Source organism: Zootoca vivipara, chromosome Z2 (genome assembly GCF_965207765.1).
Source record: "Zootoca vivipara chromosome Z2, rZooViv2.hap1.1, whole genome shotgun sequence".
In the NCBI taxonomy this organism is placed as follows: Eukaryota; Metazoa; Chordata; class Lepidosauria; order Squamata; family Lacertidae; genus Zootoca; species Zootoca vivipara.
Window position 1 is genome coordinate 20,388,354 of NC_142585.1, and position 19,921 is coordinate 20,408,274.

The 19,921-nt window shown below is 39.9% G+C and overlaps 1 protein-coding gene across 4 annotated transcripts in view; it reads right to left on the minus strand.

Moving 5' to 3' along the window:
* Positions 1–294: 294 nt before the first annotated feature.
* The window catches only part of DACH2 (dachshund family transcription factor 2), a 303,182-nt gene continuing 283,555 nt past the window's right edge, over positions 295–19,921 (minus strand). For 2 of the 4 annotated variants that reach the window (XM_035113844.3, XM_060270328.2), the window contains 5 exons: positions 16,502–16,647; positions 14,699–14,846; positions 12,190–12,333; positions 10,983–11,048; positions 295–1,231 (listed from right to left, as the gene is read on the minus strand). In XM_035113844.3, coding sequence (XP_034969735.1) covers positions 1,194–1,231; positions 10,983–11,048; positions 12,190–12,333; positions 14,699–14,846; positions 16,502–16,647 — 542 coding nt within the window. In that variant the 3' untranslated portion in view covers positions 295–1,193. Of the gene's footprint in view, positions 1,232–7,648; positions 10,852–10,982; positions 11,049–12,189; positions 12,334–14,698; positions 14,847–16,501; positions 16,648–19,921 lie in introns of those variants that run through there. The other 2 variants (XM_035113842.3, XM_035113841.3) reach the window with 1 other exon arrangement.

Genomic DNA, 19,921 nt, shown 5'->3' on the forward strand with positions numbered 1-19,921 from the left:
TGTCTCCCACCAGCTGCATTGTGTTTTCTTTGCATTGAAATGAATGGTGTCGGATAATGCAATTAATTGCTTAAATAATTATGTGAAATTTTTCTGTGGCAGACAGCAAGACAATAAGATTTTTGATGGAAGCTGAATTGCAGCAGATTAGAAACAATGCTGCAATGAATATGAGCAGAATGAAAATCAATGCTTTCTTATATCCTTAACCCCTCCCCCCCACTGTTATGGCTTCTTTCCCCTTTGGCATTTCCCCTCCCCAACACTTTAAAAAAATTCAATCAATTTCCAAAGTCAAACAAAATGTTTTTAATACTGCTGTTTTTAGCAAGAACATTTTAACAAAGAATGTGTACCTTTAACTTAATATTGTACAACAGAGAAACTATACTTTAAAATTTCTATTGTCTAATATTCTACCATATAGTCATCCTCCCCTCCCCCCATTCTTCTTGAAAGACCAAAAGCCAAGCGGAACTGAGAATAATAATAATAATGTAATAATAATGATGATGATGTTGCATCAATTTATAATCCCCTTATTACATCAGCTATTGTAGGTTAAGTTCACACCCTCTCAGATTGCTCATCTAAGGAAAGGACAATTTTTACATCGTTATCATAATAAAAAATGTACATACTTTTATCTTCGAAATGTATTATATATTGAGTTTCAGCTTCAGTAAACAAAGCTTAAATTTATAAACACAATTGAAACGGCTCTATGTTGAGCAGTTTCAGTGCTAACACTGGGCCTGTAGGACATACAGCCAGTGAGAACCTTTGCGGCTTGTTTTATTCATTGTGCCATTGCTATACTGTAATAGCTAACTCCTTGGGGGGGTGGGAAGTTAGTTATTTTGGGGAATCATTCTTGTGTGTGCTTAAATATAGTAAAACTTTTACCCCCTCCCTCTCTATCCTCTGGGGCCTAAAATGAATTGCTACAACAGGTTTGGTATAGTACAGAAAGCTTGAAAGAAGTCATAATATTTCTCAATGACATTTTGGCAGTTTTCAACACAGGAACAGTAAATTGCTTCACACTGTCCACATTTCAATGCTACCAATCCTGTCCTTCGCAGAACACTGAAGGCATCAAAGGTTAGAAGGGACTTCGTTCATGAGTTATATAGTCTTCAAATAGTGATCATTATATTTTTCCCCATCCCACCCCTTCATTTTTACTGTCTTCAGTACATAATGGTAGGTTTGATGTATGCTCTGTTTTCTGGAAGAAAAAAAGAAGAACACAGCATGGTAATTACATAAATCTAATATTTGCACTTTTGAAAAGGCTGAGTTAAAATCAATATTTATGAATCACACACGTTTCAAATCTGCAAATGCAGGAATATCCTGATTGGCTAGAGTAAAAGTAAGACTTTGAGTACAGCAAGAAGTGAGACATGTACCATGGCAATTCCTTCTGAGTAAATATACAAACAATATTTGTAAGGCTCTGTATAGATAGACAAAGATGGTGAGCCTGTTGTGGATCCGCCTTCACTTCGCTTGGGTCAGACATACAACCTTTCTAAAAGAGCTGAGCTCAGGAACAACCCATTTCTTCCTGATTCTGGCTGTGCAAGGTGCTGATTGGCTGGCCCTTGTGGAAATTATGAACTCACTTCCCCTCCTCTGCATGGATCAATGCAATAGTAATAGTAGTGATGATGGCAATGATGATGATGATAGAAAACAATGGACCAGCTTAAAAACATACCTAAGTGCAAAAATAAACATTGAACCTGCTAAACATACCCGCCACATCAATTTTTTAAAAGCAGAAAATCTTAGCCATTTTTTTTGGGGGGGGGGCAACCTGTACTGGATTCAGAGTCAGGTATGCATGTCATTAGAGGAGCAAAAATGAATGGAAGCAGAATTTGCTCTACAGCAGAAAAGCCTTCATTGGTTCCTGACTTTAAGCCTTTATGGGTTTGGCAAAATCATTATGGGCTGAACTAGTCAAATAAGAGCAAAAGAGCTATGCAGAACATTAAAAAAGAAGCTCTAGTAGTAATAATAATTTATAATAATAATTTATTATTTACACCACGCCCACCTGGCTGGGTTTCCCCCCAGTAAGACTCTAGATCCTTTCTAAGTTAATAAAAACAAAACTTTGCTAAATCCAAGGTGCTAGATAGTTCTGCCGGGAGGTCATGCACTTAAGATTCCATGCAAGACTTCAAGACCTCATCCAGCAAACTAGGAATCAACAACTAGTTTATGACCAATTAGATTTATTTTTGCTTTTAAAAAGGCTTAACATTTTCTTTTCTGCTTAAAAGTATGACAATAAGCAACAAGTTTAAGTCAGACCTTCATGGTGGGGGTGGGGTGGGGACTTGGGATAGGAGTCATACCTGGAAATATCTGCCTTTCCAGAGAACCCAGGGAGTCAGCACTGCCAAGATCTGCCCTGTTCTCTTTTGAGGGTGCCTCCTCTTCAGAACCCTTCTCGGTGTGGGAGGGTACCCTACCACTACCACCTGTCAGAGACCATGCTGAAGAGGGTTGCACTGAAGAGGAATGGTGGGAGCCTCCCCCTCCCCTTGGATCCTGAATCTTCCCAGGAGATGGAGGACAGTATAGATTTGGAACAGTGGTTTGCAGAGGAACATAGTTCAGAAGGCAGAAGCTGGGAAATACTGGGGAATAGCTAGGAGAAGAAACACTGGGGGAGAGAGGATTAACAGATTCCCTGCCTCTGGAAAACACTCCTCTGCTCTTCCCAAGGTCAAGAAGAGCTGAGAAAGTGGCAGAACAGAAAGCACACAAAGCACAGGGGCTACAAGCTCAGATTTCAAGATGCAGAAGTAACATGGATAAATAGAGATGTAAGGAGGTGAAATTCTTAATTGGGAGCAGCACCATTCCTAGTAGATGGGTTCTTTATTCTCTTGCTGTGATCATTAAAGTTTCTAACTGGTAAGAAGACTCCCTTTCCCTTTGTTCTGCTTATCTACTGCCGGGGGGGGGGGGAGTCGATTCCCTGAAGCTTGACACCACCAAACAGGACCTCCCTCCCTGCCCCACCAAAGCCAATGCCTGAAAAACAGCATACAAGCTCTTTCAGTTGCAAGCTTCCTCAGAGGGGGTGGAGTTAAAGAAAACCTCTTTGGTGCAGAACTATAAAAAATCTAGTTGACTTTGGACTATTGCTGCAGCAACATCCCAACTTGCTGCTTTTAGTGCCTTTACAGCCATTCCATGACACCCAATCCACACAAGAGCTGGCCATGGTCCTGATCTCCTGCAGCTGGCCTGCCCTTTATCCAGGCCTTGGCAGTACCAATGTGAGGTCCTAGACTGAAATAGCTTAATTCATTTTGTTTTTGCATATATTCTTGAATAAAACCTGGAATATGAAATTGAGAGACCTAAATAGGTGTTGAGTGAATCAAGTGAATACTTCCATTAGTCTACAAAATGAATTAAGCTCATCACATGCCCAATCCATCTGCAAGAGGGCCTATTTTAAAACATAAAAGACTGCATTACAAATCAGCACGGTTAGTAAATCAATATCTACTCCTGGGATTGGGAGGGGAAGCCACTTCTATCACCTTTGTTTTCTGCATTCCTCTTTATCTGGAAAAGCAAACAGACACCAAGCTCTTTTCTTAATGATAAGAAATATGCTGTTTTAAGTTCAGGCAGTGGTGGTGGGGGGTGGAAGGAGTCTACGGAGAGCGAAAAGGAATGCAAATCTATATTCCTATTAGTCTTAGAATACATTTAAAGTCCAAACAGCTGCACCAGCAACTACTGCTTTTGGAGGCTGTAGGAAAATGATCAACCCAACCGGCATGTGTATAATGTTGACATATCTCCCATTACTGTTTTACATATGCCAATACCAAATCTTCATAAGGAAAGAACCTGTATTGACCGGCTAACCGACACAGATCCTTGGAGCAATCACCAAGTTTTGCTACATTTCAATTTTGAAATGCATTTCAGCTATAATATGAGTGATTTATCATTTAACGGGAGCTGTCAAAGTAAACTCCTAGATAAAACAAAAACATCTGGAACTATAAACAGCCGAGTGCAGGAGCTGAATTTTAATCCACATCCAGCATGTTCACTCTATTACAAACAGGAAACAGCTAATTAGTAATTGAATGTTTCATGTTTTTAAGAGGGCTTGTGCTTTCCAAACAGTGATGATCTAATATGGAGCTTGGACATAAACACGAATAAATACCAGGGACAAATGATTGCCAGAGGAATGTCCAGGAGCCTGGGAACCTCAAAAAGGATGCCAGGAGAACTGGACTGTGGAGGTCTTTATAGTGGTGCAACATTACTGCCATGAGATCCACAGGGGCTTGGGCAAAGAGTAAACAACTTTCAACATTTCACATAAGCGAAGTGCTGCTTTCCATGAGTCACAGGGCCCAGAATGGAGTCTAGCAGCCATGGGGCAAGGTCACGTATGGTGGACAATGGTAGGTCAAGGGTATGGCCTGTATAAAATATACAGGAAGCATATTTTACAGAAAAATAATGAACAGATGATGGTAGGCAGATAATGGATATGTTCAGATGTCATGACAGACCATGGTTTATTGCTCTGGGAATGAGCCTAGTCTCTGTTAATCTGGGCCCTGCTAGGCATGAAGGCACAAGCCATTTCAGCAAGCTTCACCCAACAGCAGAGCAGCCATGATGGATCAAAATGGATGGCAAGGATGGGAAAGTTCAACTCTGGTCCACTCTGCGAAGGCTGCTTGGAACTGTTAGCCAGCTCGCTCAGTGACAGTCATATGAGACCTTGGCATCTTGGAAAAGCACAATGTTAGCAGAATAAGATGCTAAAGAGCACAAAAAAGAAAAGAAAAACCTAACAGTGCTTCCAACATTATTGAAAATAGAATGTGCTGGGATGAGTTGGTTAGACCATGATCTTAATGAAGCAATGCTGGACAAGCATGAACCCCAAATACACTTTCCCCTAGTTAGATTATGGACATTCAAGGTCTACAACTCACGTAGCTTGCCTACGCAAATCAAGTAATGATGGAAAAGATGGGCAATTATGTTCCATTTCCTGATCAATACTGCACAAGAAACTACTTTATCCCTTATACTGTATACCCAAGTAGGTCACTGCAGTCTGTGGGAGAACTTCTCCTTCAAGTCCCAAGTGCACCAGAAGCCGGATCCACAGTAACTCAGAGCAGGGCTTTCACTGTGGCTGCCCCTGTTATGTGGAACAGCATTCCTGTTGAGATATGACAGGCAACCACTATCTGCATTTTCCAGAAACAATCGAAGACATTTTTGTTCCAACAAGGTTTCTCAGCCAGATGAATAGGTCTCTGCCATGGGGGTCTACTTGATATTAATTTTTAAAACAATTGTTTTTAAAGCTGTTTTAATTGCATAGAATCATAGGATTGTAGTGTTGGAAGGACCCCAGAGAGGAATCTAGTGCAACCTCCTATAATGCAGGAATCTCAATTAAAGCATCCGTGACAGATGGCCACCCAACCTCTGCTTAAAAACCTCCAAGGAAGGAGAGCCCACCACATGTTGTGGGAGTCTGCTGAACAGCTCTTCCTGATGTTTAGTTGGAAACTACTTTCTTGTAACTTGAATCCTCTGGAGCAGGAGAAAACAAACTTGCTCCATCCTCCTCCTTGTGGCAACCCATTAGATATTTGGAAATGGCTATCATATCTCCTCTTAGTCTCCTCTTAACCAGGGTAAGCATACACAATTCCCTAAACAGTTCCTCATATGTTTGGTTTCCAGACCCTTGATCATCTTGGCTGCGCTCGTCTACAGGCATTTCAGCTTGTCAACATCCTTATTAAATTGTGGTGTTCAGAACTAAACGCAGTACTCCAAGGCTTAATTTCTATGTTCCATACCTTATCCTCATTTCTGTGTTTCTCAGCATGCCTAGCATTTGGGAATAAAGTTCATTGTTGCCCAGACAGAGCTGAGAGGCAGCAACAATGAAAGAAGAAAGGAAATGATTCTCTGCACATCATTATTACTGATGTTATTATTAACAATATATTATAAATTGCTTTCCATACACATGTCTCAAAGTGATGTAAAAAAAAACCCCAACCCAGTTAATGCTATTCTATGCTGCATCAACAGAAGTATAGTGGCCAGATCAAAGGAAATAATAGTCCCACTCTATTCTGTCTGATAACTAGGTGAGCTGAAGGATGATAAGAGGCCAAATCATCAGTTAAGAGTTGGAAATAGAAAGCTTAAGATGCTCATTCAAATGACTCTGATTGCTTTGTCAATGTAATTATAATGCTATTATGCCATTCTCAACCTGTATTAGTTTCTAAGTACCATATTGCTTATCTTTCATTGCTTTATGTTGCCAAGTTCCGTTTCAAGTTCAGAGTATCATTATCTTCCATATGAAGGTAATAATACGCTTTGAATGAAGCACTGCATGTCAATAAACTGATGGATTTGTTTCAGTTATAATCTTGAGTCTGTGGTATTTATCACTGGGTATGCACTATTCCCTAATTCTCTGGTTTGCTAATGTGCAACTTTGAACCTTGATCAGATCACCAAATTAGCAGCCCCCTGCCCCAGTTTGTTAGGAAGTTTGAAAACTTTTGCTTCTGGTTTCATGTAACCACAGTTTAGCATTACATTGCAAGCCCAAATTGTGATTAATCTATGGTTTGTTGAAACCACAGTTTGAAGCAAATCATAATTAAGATCATTTGTCAGGTTTGGACAATACAGCAAGCCACAATTAACTGAAAACAGAAACCAAAGCTTCCAAATGCCTCCTTGTAGCCACACCAGCTAAGGTCATTCCATTATGACACCATTGTTTATTGTGATTTCTGGATGCAGCCAGTCTGTGTTATGTAGTAACAATTTCACATTAGCTGCTATTAAGTATACAGGCTTTGTGTCACTATTACCACTATTTACCATTGCCTTGCTTGCAGAACACAGATGACGCATTTCTGTGAGCAGCCCATAGAACATACATTATTAGTGACAATGCAAATGTAAGAGATGTTGATGATAATAAATGTCACTGGGTAGGGAAAGCACCTTCTCTGCTGTGACCTCCTCTGTCCCTAGGGAGGCTCACCTGGCACCGAATGTTTGAGGGAGTTGGGTTTGTTTAGCCTGGATAAGAGGAGACTGAGAGAATATATGACAGCCATCTTCAAAGATCTAAAGGGCTGTCACATGGAGTAAGCTTGTTTTATTCTCCTCTGAAGGGTAGGATCTGAGCCAATGGATTCAAGTTACAAGAGATTCCAACTAAATGTCAGTAAGAACATTATGGTGGTAAGAGTTGTTCAACAGTGGAACGGACTCTCTTGGGTGGTGGACTCTCCTTCATTGGGGGTTTTTAAGCGGGGTTGGATGGCCATCCATCAGGGATACTTTAGCTGTGATCCCTGCATTGCAAGGGGTTGGACTAGATGACCTTAGGGTTTCCCTTCCAACTCCACAATTATGTGTTACTGTGACTGTATGCCTTTTCATCAGGCAAATATTTTTCTTTACTTTCCCTGGGCTTTCATAACTTGAGGAGTTTTACTCCATTTGATTTTATTGCTCTTTTTGTCCTACTTATTTAATTGTGGCGAGTTTTATTGGGGCTTGTATTTTTTTTTTTATTGATATGAGTTTTTAGTTGTTGTTAAACCACCATGGGAGTTATTGCATTTAAGAGTTGCATAGGTGTTGACTTTGAGATACAGATGGATGTTCAATCTGAGACTCACACATTCAAGATGCACCTTGACACTGCACTCATTCAATAAGGGTGGATGTGGGAACCAGTCCTATGATATTATGCCTACTACCTTATTTCCCACTTCTTTCCCATTCCCAAATCCACCAAAATCTTTTTCATTGTTCAAGCTTTGTGCAAACTGGTTGAATAAGAAAAGAAGCTAAGGTCAAAAATTCATCCTGTATGGAATGTTCAGGACCTATTGATGTTTCCATTTTATAGCATTTTTTACTGTATTACATAGTGAAGATTTTAAATAAATCTTTGGGCCATAAACGTATTATTTTATTAGGTTTATCCCATAATCAAATATTCATTTATGTGGGCTTCATTCTATTAAAAAATGAAATTAGACAAAGGTGAGCCAAACTGTGGATTTACAGTAGTTTAAAGCATAATTTAATTCTCTAGGGATAATATTGACAATATAAAAAGGGTATAAATGATATTCCCTAACACTAAAATATGCTTATGAGCCCCCAGTGCATGATAGGCTGTTTTACAACCTACCGTGAAATGCATGACTGCCTTAATAAGCAAGACATTTAGAAAGGGTTTTCAGACCCAGTACATTGTGTAGCATGAATAAAGATCTCACAATTTTGCCTGTGAGCCAAATCCTATGTTAATGATGGTAATTTCCCCTTTGGATGATATTTTCTTTCCTAACAGGGTTGTTATTACATAGTATAGATGTCTCCCTCTGTTCTATATTTGGTATCATGGAAGAAAAGGGGGGGGGGGACTCAGTAATTTTGGAGGTGGGACTCTTAATAGCAACCTAGGAGGCTGTCTTATACTGAGTCAGAGCACTGGTCCATTAGCTCACTACTGTTTGCATTGACTGGCAGCAGCTCTTCTAGGGCTTCAGGCAGGGTTTGTTCCTCAGCCTTACCTGCAGGTGCCAGGGACTGAACCTGGCACCTTCTGTGGGCAAAGTAGGTGATCTTACCAATGTGCTGCAACTCTTCCCTTAATTCTCAGTGCATGCTCATTAGAGCACAGTAAGTGGCTCATTTGATGTTGCTCAATGAAATTGCTGGCACTGTGGGCACATGCACACAACAGATTTTTTACATTTAGTTGAATCTTGCCCCAAGCACAGCTTCTACAGGCCAGTTCATATGCTCTCCAGGGACTGGAAACGTCAAGAGTGTAGGTGGCAGGACTTCATGTTTGAATACACTGCTGTGTGTTCAAATCTCTCCCTACATGTAGAGTCTTTGGTAATTAAATGGCAAGCAAACAAGTAAGTAAGTAAGTAAGTAAGTAAGTAAGTAAGTAAATGCTAGGGAGAACAGCTCTGCTCTTGTCCTTGATAGTCCTCAGTGAGGACCAATAAAACTGTCCAATGAGCAAACTATAATGCTAGACTGTACCATTTCTGAAGGAGGGGGTCCCACATATTTGAATTGTTCCTCTTTACTTAGGTCATACAGTAATTTAGTGAGAAGGGGGTTTAGCAAAGCATACTAGCTGATTGGTGCTTTAACTCTATTCCAGATTACATACAATCAAAACTGGAGCTCCTAAGCGTCAGTCTCATCCCCTCAATTTCATCACCCTTTTCAAGATGTACAAAGAGTTCCCCTTTCCAGTGATTCTTCAGGATGGGGTGGGAACAGAGACAAATAGTTTGCCAGTTCTGTTTCTGCCACTGGCAATGCTGGTGGTACCCCATGTTGATGAGTGGCACCTGTTATTTCTTTTAGCTGCATAATGCAACATGAGAGCAAGAGCAGGAAAGCAATGCCCTCACTCTGATTTGGTTTCATGATGATCCAACAAAGCCAATTCAGAGTGAGGACAATAAAATGGTTTTGTGATGATATCATGAAGCCAAACCAGAGTGAGGCTCATATTTTCTGCTGCAACTAAAGCAAAAAATGGATGCTGAACAGTGGCAGGGAATGTGGTTACTGCTGCTGCCAGAACTACAATAAGGTGGCAAAGAAGGGATACCTCCCACCATTCTAACTTTCAAATTCAAAATATTCTATTTCAGAAGATTCTGCTCAGGCCTTCTTTTAAGGTCTCACTAATATTGTCAAGACTTTCCAAATGAAATCACTGGCCTCTAAATGTGCTCAACTTAATCACCCTACAAGTTTGCTGTTATTTTGTTTTTTAAACGTGAAGATTTTCATGTTTACTGTGTTGGTACATCTGTAATATGAAGGAGTATTAACTCTTATTTTTATAGAAGAAGAGAGAGATGAAACACTAGCATTGGTTATTATTTTCCTCTTTTTTGCACCTACAGGCTCTTACTAAATGAAATATAATAATATACAAAAGTTAACTAAGGTATAAACATGCAAAAGGAGAAGTCTCCCTGCGATCATAAAATGATGTTATTTTCTGTTCAGCAGTTCATGTTACTGCTGTTCATGCTAATTAATTAAAGGAGCTGTTGCTGTAATGTGCAAACAGGGAATCTGAGAAACTGAGAGGGCTTTTAGGTCTCCGAGTGAAGTTAAGTCAATCTGGGTGCGAGCAATCAAACGTAATGAAATCACATGTCAGTGCTAAGCTTGCAAAAACTGTGAAGTTTGACTGGGGAGTAAAAGGATTATAATTAGATTTCCAATAGGATAATAACTAAATGGCAGAAAGCAGTAAAGAGAAAATATTACTTTGTTAGCTAATGGTGCTGCTGTTCGAGCTTCAGTTTTTATCAGCACCGCTTGTAGTTGTGCTAATTTAATTTGCTTTTATCAGCAAAAAATGTACCACTCGAACGGTACTTGAATGTCATTTGCAAAAATCATTGATCTGAAGGTGCACTTAATGACACCCAGTATGTTTATTTTATGGGAAACGGAGATTGGTTGATAAAAATTGGTTGATGCACCATCCTTGCATTTGGCCCCGCAAGTGAGTTATGGCAACTGAAACAGAAGAACATTCAAATGTGAATCTTTTCTTCGGCTTTACAATGCAACTGCCTGCTGGACGCCCACACAAGAGTGAAGAGTTAAGACTTGCATGCTGAGGAAACAGTGGCGGTTTCCAAGGGCAAGACCGGCCTGAGAGATTTTGCTGCTTGAGACAAACGATATCTGGAGGGCCACAGGTGGAGAAATCTGTGGAGAAATCTGTATGATTAGAATTTCAGAAGCATCTTTAGGGCTGTGTAGGCTTTGTTCCCATTAATTGCTAGCTTGCTGGGTTAGAAGCGGAAAAAGGATAGGAGAAGAACTGAAACATACCATACCTTGCATTGGCGCACTGTCATGTTGGGTTCCATTGCGTTCAGTCTCCATGTCTGGAATCCCAGCATCTGCAAAGCACAATTTGTAGTTTTATGTTGTGAACCGCCCTCAGATCTACGGGTACAGGGCAAATATACACATTTAATAAATAACAACAACAACAACAATTTATGCAACCACAATATCTGAAGAAAGTTAAGCACAGATCAAAATAATATTTCATTATCCATTATGTTTATACTCCAGCTTCTCTCCAAGGGCTCAAGCTTCCCTCTCTGTGTCTATCCTCACAACCACCCTGTGAGGTAGGAGTTCATGTCTGGCCCAGAGAATTTTCTGGTCTTTGGAGATTTGCTATAGACTGGTGAAAAGTTTGGACAGGGACAACTCTGTAAGCATACATCCTGAACTGGGATTAAAAAGGATTCTAGATTTTAACTTGTTTTGGAGAAGTACATTTCCAGAGCAGTTTACTGCAGCAGCCTAACATTGGCGCACCTCATTCTCAGTTGTTCCCTGGATACAGCAAGGACCACTTCTTTCCACACAAACCTGACTGACCAGGTAACAGGATCCACATCAGAAGCCCAGGAAAATGGATTTAGGATTGCAGCTGTGCAGCACAATCCAAACCCAAGACGAACTGAGGGCATGCCGGAATAAATCCCTCTACCTGTCTTTGCTTGCTCAGCTGTTGGAACTTAAGAAGGCCTAAGTCCCGAGAAAGCTATGCGATTGGGGATGTGATGGTGCAAGGAGACACTTAACACTTATTCCAAACCTCTTTCAGCTCATTCACATGACCTGGCAACTGTGACAAAAAGGGTGGCTGTACGTCAAACTCTTTTTTTAAAAAATGGCTTTTTTCCTTCTGCCAGGCTTGGGCCGACAGCCAACAGTGGCCACACTCCTGTATGGAGTTTGGAATGCAGTTAACTTATGCCTGCTTAATTTAAGCAGGTATAAATTCTGCTGGCTTCATATATTTAGGATTGCTCTGCAAATTTGACTGATGAAGTTATCTGGCTTTTAAAATGTTCTCCTCTTGTGATCTTCTTAAGTAGTGCTGCATTAATCTTCACCGAGACTGTATCTTTTCACACTTTATAAACTGCTTTGGACGGTTGTACTCCTGAAAAGCAGTATAATATGATTTAAATGAATGAACAAATAAATGAATTCACCAGCAATGCCCGACTAACACATTACCATTTAGCATCCTGAGACTATCGCCTGATGTTGCCTGTTTAAGTGCCTGTTCCGCTTGCTCTCTCCTCTTTGATTCAAACTCAAGAGCTTCTTGCAATTTTCTCTTGGCTTTCTTCTCTTTCTTCAAGCGCTTTTGAATTATTGCTGAAAGATGAAAACACAATTATGAAAGCATTAATGGGACCTTCCCTGGGAATATAAAACAAATATATTTCTCTGCTGACATTCCAGTTCTGCTTTTGGTTTACAAGACTATTACACCCTCTTTCTCCATATAAACATTCTTGAAAATTAGATACAGTGGTACCTTGGGTTACAGACGCTTAAGGTTACAGACTCCGCTAACCCAGAAATAGTACCTCAGGTCAAGAACTTTGCTTCAGGATGAGAACAGAAATCGGGCGGTGGCGGTAGCGGGAGGCCCCATTAGCTAAAGTGGTACCTCAGGTTAAGAACATTTTCAGGTTAATAATGGACCTCCAGAATGAATTAAGTTCTTAACCCAAGGTACCACTGTGAGAGCCAGTGTGGTGTAGTGGTTAAGAGCAGTAGACTCGTAATCTGGGGAACCGGGTTCGTGTCTCCGCTCCTCCACATGCAGCTGCTGGGTGACCTTGGGCTAGTCACACTTCTCTGAAGTCTCTCAGCCCCACCCACCTCACAGGGTGTTTGTTGTGGGGGAGGAGGGGAAAGGAGATTGTTAGCCGCTTTGAGACTCCTTCGGGTAGTGATAAAGCGGGATATCAAATCCAAACTCTTCTACCACTGTAATAGTGATTCTGCTTGCTACACATTTGAAAATTTATCTGATCTATCTATATCTAACTAACTATCTATCTAAAAATATTACATCCTGCCTTTCCATGAATCATGAGCAGCGTGTTTAGCAACAACAATAAACAAACAACAGTAATAGTAATACTGTACTACTTTTAACCATAATAATACAATTAAAACAAAGACAGAATCTGGAATGTCAAATTTCTTTCCATTTGAAAATGGTAAGCACACCTTCGAGGTTTTTGTTCTGCTTTTGCAAAACTCAAGAGGGTTTGATTTACTTTAGATAATTAGAGTAGACCCACTGAAATCTATGGGACTTTCTTTGTGGGGGGGGGGGACAAAACAATGGGTTGGATCTACATTGTCATGCTTAAGAGAATAAACTATTATATTCTCAAAGTATGATAGCCTACTCTACGTAGCACTAGGCCTGGATCCAACCCACAGTTTTGATTCCCCACCCCACCCCACCCCACTGCCATGATGCTGAATTACTTTTTGTGACCTGAATTTCATCACAATCTCTCAATTTGCTATGAACCTCAAATATTTAGCCAGTGAAATGTGAGCTGTACATCACATTTGAAATGCAAGTCTGTGGTAATATCTTCTTCAAATTTTAATTTTATATTCCAAATTAATTTTTAGCTTACATATCAATGGCTATCAGCGATGGGCTATTATTAAGCTGTTGAATGATTATTTGCATGAATTTGTTTATATAAGCAGACATAAAATCCCAATTGTTATAGATAATAAACACCAGTTTGCTATTTACGAATTCCATGCTCTTTATAGGTAAGCTGAATGTGAGGGATTAAATATGAACAAATACTGCTGGTGAATAAATGTGAACATGAATCTGGGGCATATGTAAGCTATATGACCTCAATAAAGATTGCTACCCAAGCCCAATAATTTCTTAAGGAGATGTAATGTGCAAATACTTTCACTGCTGACCAACACTGCCCCATTAACTTCAGCAGTGTTGGTCAGCAGTGAAAGTGCTTCCACTAGGAGTAAGTGCCGTAAGTAAATGAATAAAGATCAATTTGTGCATTGAACAGACAAGTGACCCTAATCAGAGCAAGTTGCTACAATCCAGTTACAGTGCAGCATTGGTTTATGGTTATATTTGCTCCCATTATAGAAGGTGAGCACTACAAAGTTGCACCTGAACAGAATAATGACATAGAACATAGTTCCCCTTACCCCTGGCCACTGGTCCTGCTAGCTAGGGATGATGGGAGTTGTAGTCCAACAACAACTGGAGACCCAAGTTTGGGAAACTCTACAGTCTATTCAAAACCAGAGCCCATCAAAGTTGCTCCAAAACAGTGGTGGAAAGCACAGCAGGAGATCCGATCACAGGTTTCCTATGTTTTGACCCAAAGATGTCATCAATGTCATAAAAATTTAAGAGGAGCCCAGCTTGACCAGTCCAAAGGCCTATCTAGTCCAGCATCCTGTTTCTCACAGTGACCAACCAGATGCCCCTGGAAAGTCCACAAACAAGATATGAAGGCAACAGTTCTCTTCTCCTGTTGTTCTCAAGTTTCCCTCTGGCAGCCTCTCCCTGTTTCCCTCTGTGATATAGTAAGAGCACATATAGAGGAGGTGAGGCCATGGTGAATTAGGTTTAGATGAAGGCTTGGTGGGTAGGAAGGAGGAAGGCGTCTAACCATAGGGAGCAGCGTGCCAGAAATCAGTTTTTCTTTTGGCTTACCTCTGTTTTGCAGCTCAGCAGTGAGTTGCCTCTCCAGACTCTCTCTCAGTTCTCTCTCCCTGCACAGCTCCATCTTCAACTCTTTCTTATCCTGCTGGATCTGTTTCTCCTGCACTCGAGCATTATCTACAGCAACTTTCAGCAACCCCTGTTAAAACAGTTGCACACAAACCGATCCTGAAAACAACTTTTTAATGGAATGGTAGGGCTGAGCTCAGGCGAGGGAACAATGGGTGCTGTTTTATTTTTTGCCTTGTCGACATGATCACAATTCTGGTGAATCTAGTAGTTGACATTATTGTTGGATGACATCTGGATGAACAATCCCGTTCAGAGTCTGCAGGACACAAATGCTTTACTACAGATCCAGGCTCTGGTTAATGCACACCCCAATTTCCAGTCTCATACATCAGTGCAATACAATATAGCAGTCTTTCTCAATCTGGTGCCCTCAATATGTTTTGGTCTGAAACTCAAATCTTTCCTTACCATTGACCATGCTAGTTCAGGCTGATGGAAGCTGTATTCCAAAGCATATGAAGGGTTCCAGGCTTAGAAAGGCTGCACCATTAACTAACACAGATTCCCACTATTATCTTAGCACAAACACTCCCAATTTCAGCAAATACTGGATTCACCCAAAGATTTGTGTTACTGGAAAAATAAATGTATTTTAGGACCAAATGGTTTTTGTGGGAGAAGATTCAGCAGCAATGGCTTAATCATGCTCCATCTAATGCTCATGCGTCAGTCTTCTTCCAATTTAGGGGCTTCCTCATTTATTTCAGAACTTGCATACATTGTTTGGAGTTCTCAGTCTGAAATACTTGTGGAAGATTTTGAAGGTGGTGATACCCGTGTGTGCCTGAAGTCCCTTGTGTGTAAGAACTCCATTGGTTGAGGGCATTCAAATATAGTGGAATTGTATGTATCAGCTGAATCTCATTGCTAAAATCTATTGATGAATGAAGGACAAGTGGATGTTGGCAGATGATCCATAAATAATCCGGCATATGCATTCTAAGGAGAAGAAGTATTTGTTAGTTGATTTATTTAAATGATTTCCATCAAGCTTTTTGACTATAAGATCCTCAAGATAGCTAAGAAAACAAATGACAAAAAAGCAAAAGGTAAAAAGTTAGGTTGAAGTGCTTGCAAGCTTATAACATTTGTAATAAAATGTATTATCACACACAAACTTTCTACTTTTCACAATTCACGTTAAAATCAAATGTGATTCTGAGATCAACAAATAGTTGATTGAAACTGAATCCAAATTCCCCACCATAAAACAAAGTTCTCAAATCCCAACTATATTATAGATAATAGAGATTTATCCTTCCCACATATCTGACCTCTTATACATGAGCACATCTTTCATATAATAAGGCATATGGGTTTACTACAGCCTCTGTATTATTATTCCAATACAAAATAAACTCAATTTCTCTGAGAATGTATTATCTTATTTGCCTCCCTTCCCTGGCTCTGATTACATTTGTTCTTTTTACATGTACTGTATACTTGTTCCCAAGTTTTCATTATCCAAACTGCTAATTTCTGACTTTTTCTGAACTTGACATATAGTCATCATACCGTGTAGTCATCTGGGCAGCTGTTGCCAGTTGTCCTTTGGGGACACCACTTCTTTAAGATAATCAGACAGACTAGAGGAACTCTTGCTCATTTATAACCAATAATTTATCTTATTTCTGTTAATATTTGATACCAATATAATTTGATTCTGAGTCTCTGTCATCTCAATGCAGGGTGGGAGGTGGAATAATCACTGGGGCATTTTACCTGTATGTTGGTTAATAAAGTTTCTACAGATGACAATCCATCTGCAAAAAGAAAAGGTGCACGGAAACCAGGAGGAACAGTCTGCCCAGCCAGTTGGATCTTCTCTAGGGTTGGTGCCATTATTGGGATGCCAATCTGGATCTCTTCTGTAAAGACACGACAGAGAAGGAACAGATTACAACTAATCAGCATCTTATTACTTGGGGAGCAACTGAGGCAACATCTTTAAAAATGACCTGGGTTAAATAATCGAGGGGATGCTCCCAAACTCGGAGGGGTAGCTCATGCCACAGAAGACAGAATTAGGATTTAAGATGACCTTAACAGACTCACAAAACTAACAAAATGAATTTCAACAGGGAGAAATGTTAGGCTGAATCACTGGTGGAAAGGGACAACTGCCCATCAACCAAAGTTGCTCTGGAGGGCAGAATCATCTTGGACTTTCTCAGGTGGGAATGGATCTCATTATTATCAAGGGCCACAGGAATGAGTTCTTCACCGATGGCACCTGGGTGGGCTACTCGGAGTCAATATTCACCTTACCATTGGCAATAGGCCCAAGAGCCTCACAGTCTCCGCCATGGCCCACTACCTGAGGAGCTCAGCCAATGCAGCATTTATCTGAGCTGGTATGGCAATGGGCACCATGTGTATTTTAATGAACTGAATGGAGTAAAATATTAGGAGTTATGGAAGAGTGGAGAGAGAGTTTGTGAACAGTGCTTACCTTGTTTATTTACGGTAGCTGCCATTTTGCTGTTAACATTGTTTTACAGATTATAAATATTTGTTGCATAATATGATATATAATATATTATGTAATATATCTGTGCTATGGTCCATGGGGTCACGAAGAGTCGGACATGACTAAACGACTAAACAACAACAACAATATATCTGTTATACACTATGACCTTTGCTGTAATTGTGATATTTAGATTGTTTTCTACATTGTAATTGTTTACTAATAATTTGCTAATTATTTTAGAAATTGCATAGAAATACAATAAATCAAATCAAAATCTAATCAAAGGAGGTCATCTTGCAGTTCCAGAAAGGAACAATTATAGAAAGGAAAGAAATGAGATAGCTTTTTTTTTTTTTGACCTGGGGACTTCTTTGTCTTAAATAAACGAAGCAACAAACAGAATGGAGTAATGAGAAGTAATTTGGTTCTAACAACAGGTATAATACTAACTATAATAGTGTAATGTTTAAAATACAGTCAAAACTGCTGGCCTTTACATAAAACAAAGATTGTGCACAATCTTCACTGTGTTGAGAGACATTTTTTGCTTTTCGTTGGTCATATTGTTTCACTCTTGCTGATTTAAAAAGGATTAAAAGAAATCTGATTTTTGCTCCATTGCCCTTTTTGATGGATGGATGAATTCAATGCTTAATTCTTTTTAATCCCCTTTGCGATACTCAGTGATCATGTAACAATGGAAATTTGGGGCTGTGTGTACTCTGTAACCACACTGTGCAAGTTCAGAAATTAGTAATGGGTGGACAGCTCTGTGTCCTGTATGAAGGTGCCATACAGCCATGTGAAGTCAGACCACTGATCCATGCATCCTCGTATTTATAGGATTGCTTTATTTCATATTTTAACTCTAGGTGTTATATGTTAATATATTAATAGGATCGCTCAGTATGCATTTTATTATGCATCTCTGTGTTTTAATGTTTGCGTAATTTGTTTTTATTCATGTAAACCACTTAGAAACCTATTTCGGCATTAAGTGCTATAATAATAATACTAATAATAAATTCTAGCAATGATTCTCCAGGATCTGAGGCAGGGTGCACAGATTTTAGGAGTGAAGTTTATAGAATCATAGAATTGTAGAGCTGGAAGGGATCCTGAGGGGTCATCTAGTCCAACCCCCTAAAATGGAGGAATCTCAGCTAAAGCAGCTATGAGAGATGACCATCCAAACTCTGCTTAAAAACCTTCAATGAAGAAGAGCCCACCACCTTCGATTGTCAAACAGCTCTTCTTGTCAGAAAGCTCCTCCTGATGTTAAGTCAGAAACTATTTTCTTGTAACTTCAAGGCATTGGGTCCTACCCTCTGGAGAAGGAAGAAACAAGCTGACCTTCTCCCTGTAAGTGTTGGCTACTCGTGTACACCAGGCATCCCCAAACTTTGGCCCTCCAGATGTTTAGGGCTACAATTCCCATCTTCCCTGACCACTGGTCCTGTTAGCTAGGGATCATGGGAATTGTAGGCCAAAACATCTGGAGGGCCGCAGTTTGGGGATGCCTGGTGTATATTCTTGCTTTGTAATTTCCCATTTCTTCCATTTCCTATGCATGACATTATTATTATTATTATTATTATTATTATTATTATTATTATTATTATTATTACTGTCATTATCGCTATCAATATTATTATCTGATTATTTCTCAGAGTTTCTAATAAGATTCTGTCTTCTCAGCAAATCAGTTCAGTTAATATTTTATGAGAAGGTATGATCAATCTTTCTGCTATTCTCTCCAACCCTATCCTCTGGTTACACACTTAAAACAAGTTATTCCCAAGTCAAAGACTACATACCATTTCTCATGCTCAAATATTTCATATGCAGGGTCAAGTCATTAAAATTAATTGTTTGTGCCCAAAACCACTCCTCTGTGAAGCAAGGTAAACTAAATGTATCTTGGAGAGGCGGAGGGAAAGACAGAGGGGGAGAGCAAGCGAGCGGGTGAGAGAGAGAGCGCAATGAATGAATTGTGGATAAACTGCTTAAAACAATCTAGAAACCTCAACTGCTTGGGAAGGGGGGGCATGGGAGGGTGGGGGAAAGTAATGCTATTAAAATGGCCAAAAGGAAAATTCATATTGACTGCAGAGACAGGGCACACCGTCTATGGTTAGTAATGTTGCTGTAGAGTAGATTGAAGTTTCAAAATGGCATTAGTCTTCTTTAAAGAGATAGACATGGCTAAATTAGGTGCTGCTGGCTGCAGTGAGGATCAAATGCAAAAAGAAATCATATTTCACCCGAGCTAGTCAACAGCAGGAAAATAAATAGAAATATAAGAGCTATGCAGGCAATGATTCATTTTGATAATCTGGCCCAAGAGAGACACAGGGAGACAGCATCCAGATCTAAGCTCCCCACCAAAAGACAAATAGGAGACGGAGGGTGGAGACTGGGATGACAGCCTAGCAGAGGTCACATCGATTTCTACCCGCGGTTTTCACACAGATGAGATAACCCTGCACTCCATTTGCCCCATTGTTCATATCCTACCTGTCCCACAAGCCATAAATTTCCAAGTCCCCGAAAAAAGGGGCAGTAAAGAAGAAGGATTCTACTTATGACTTCTTATGATTAAGTTTTTGTGCTAACCAAACATGGTTTGCCAACCAAGGTCACATTGCATGTTAAAGTCCGTAATAGCT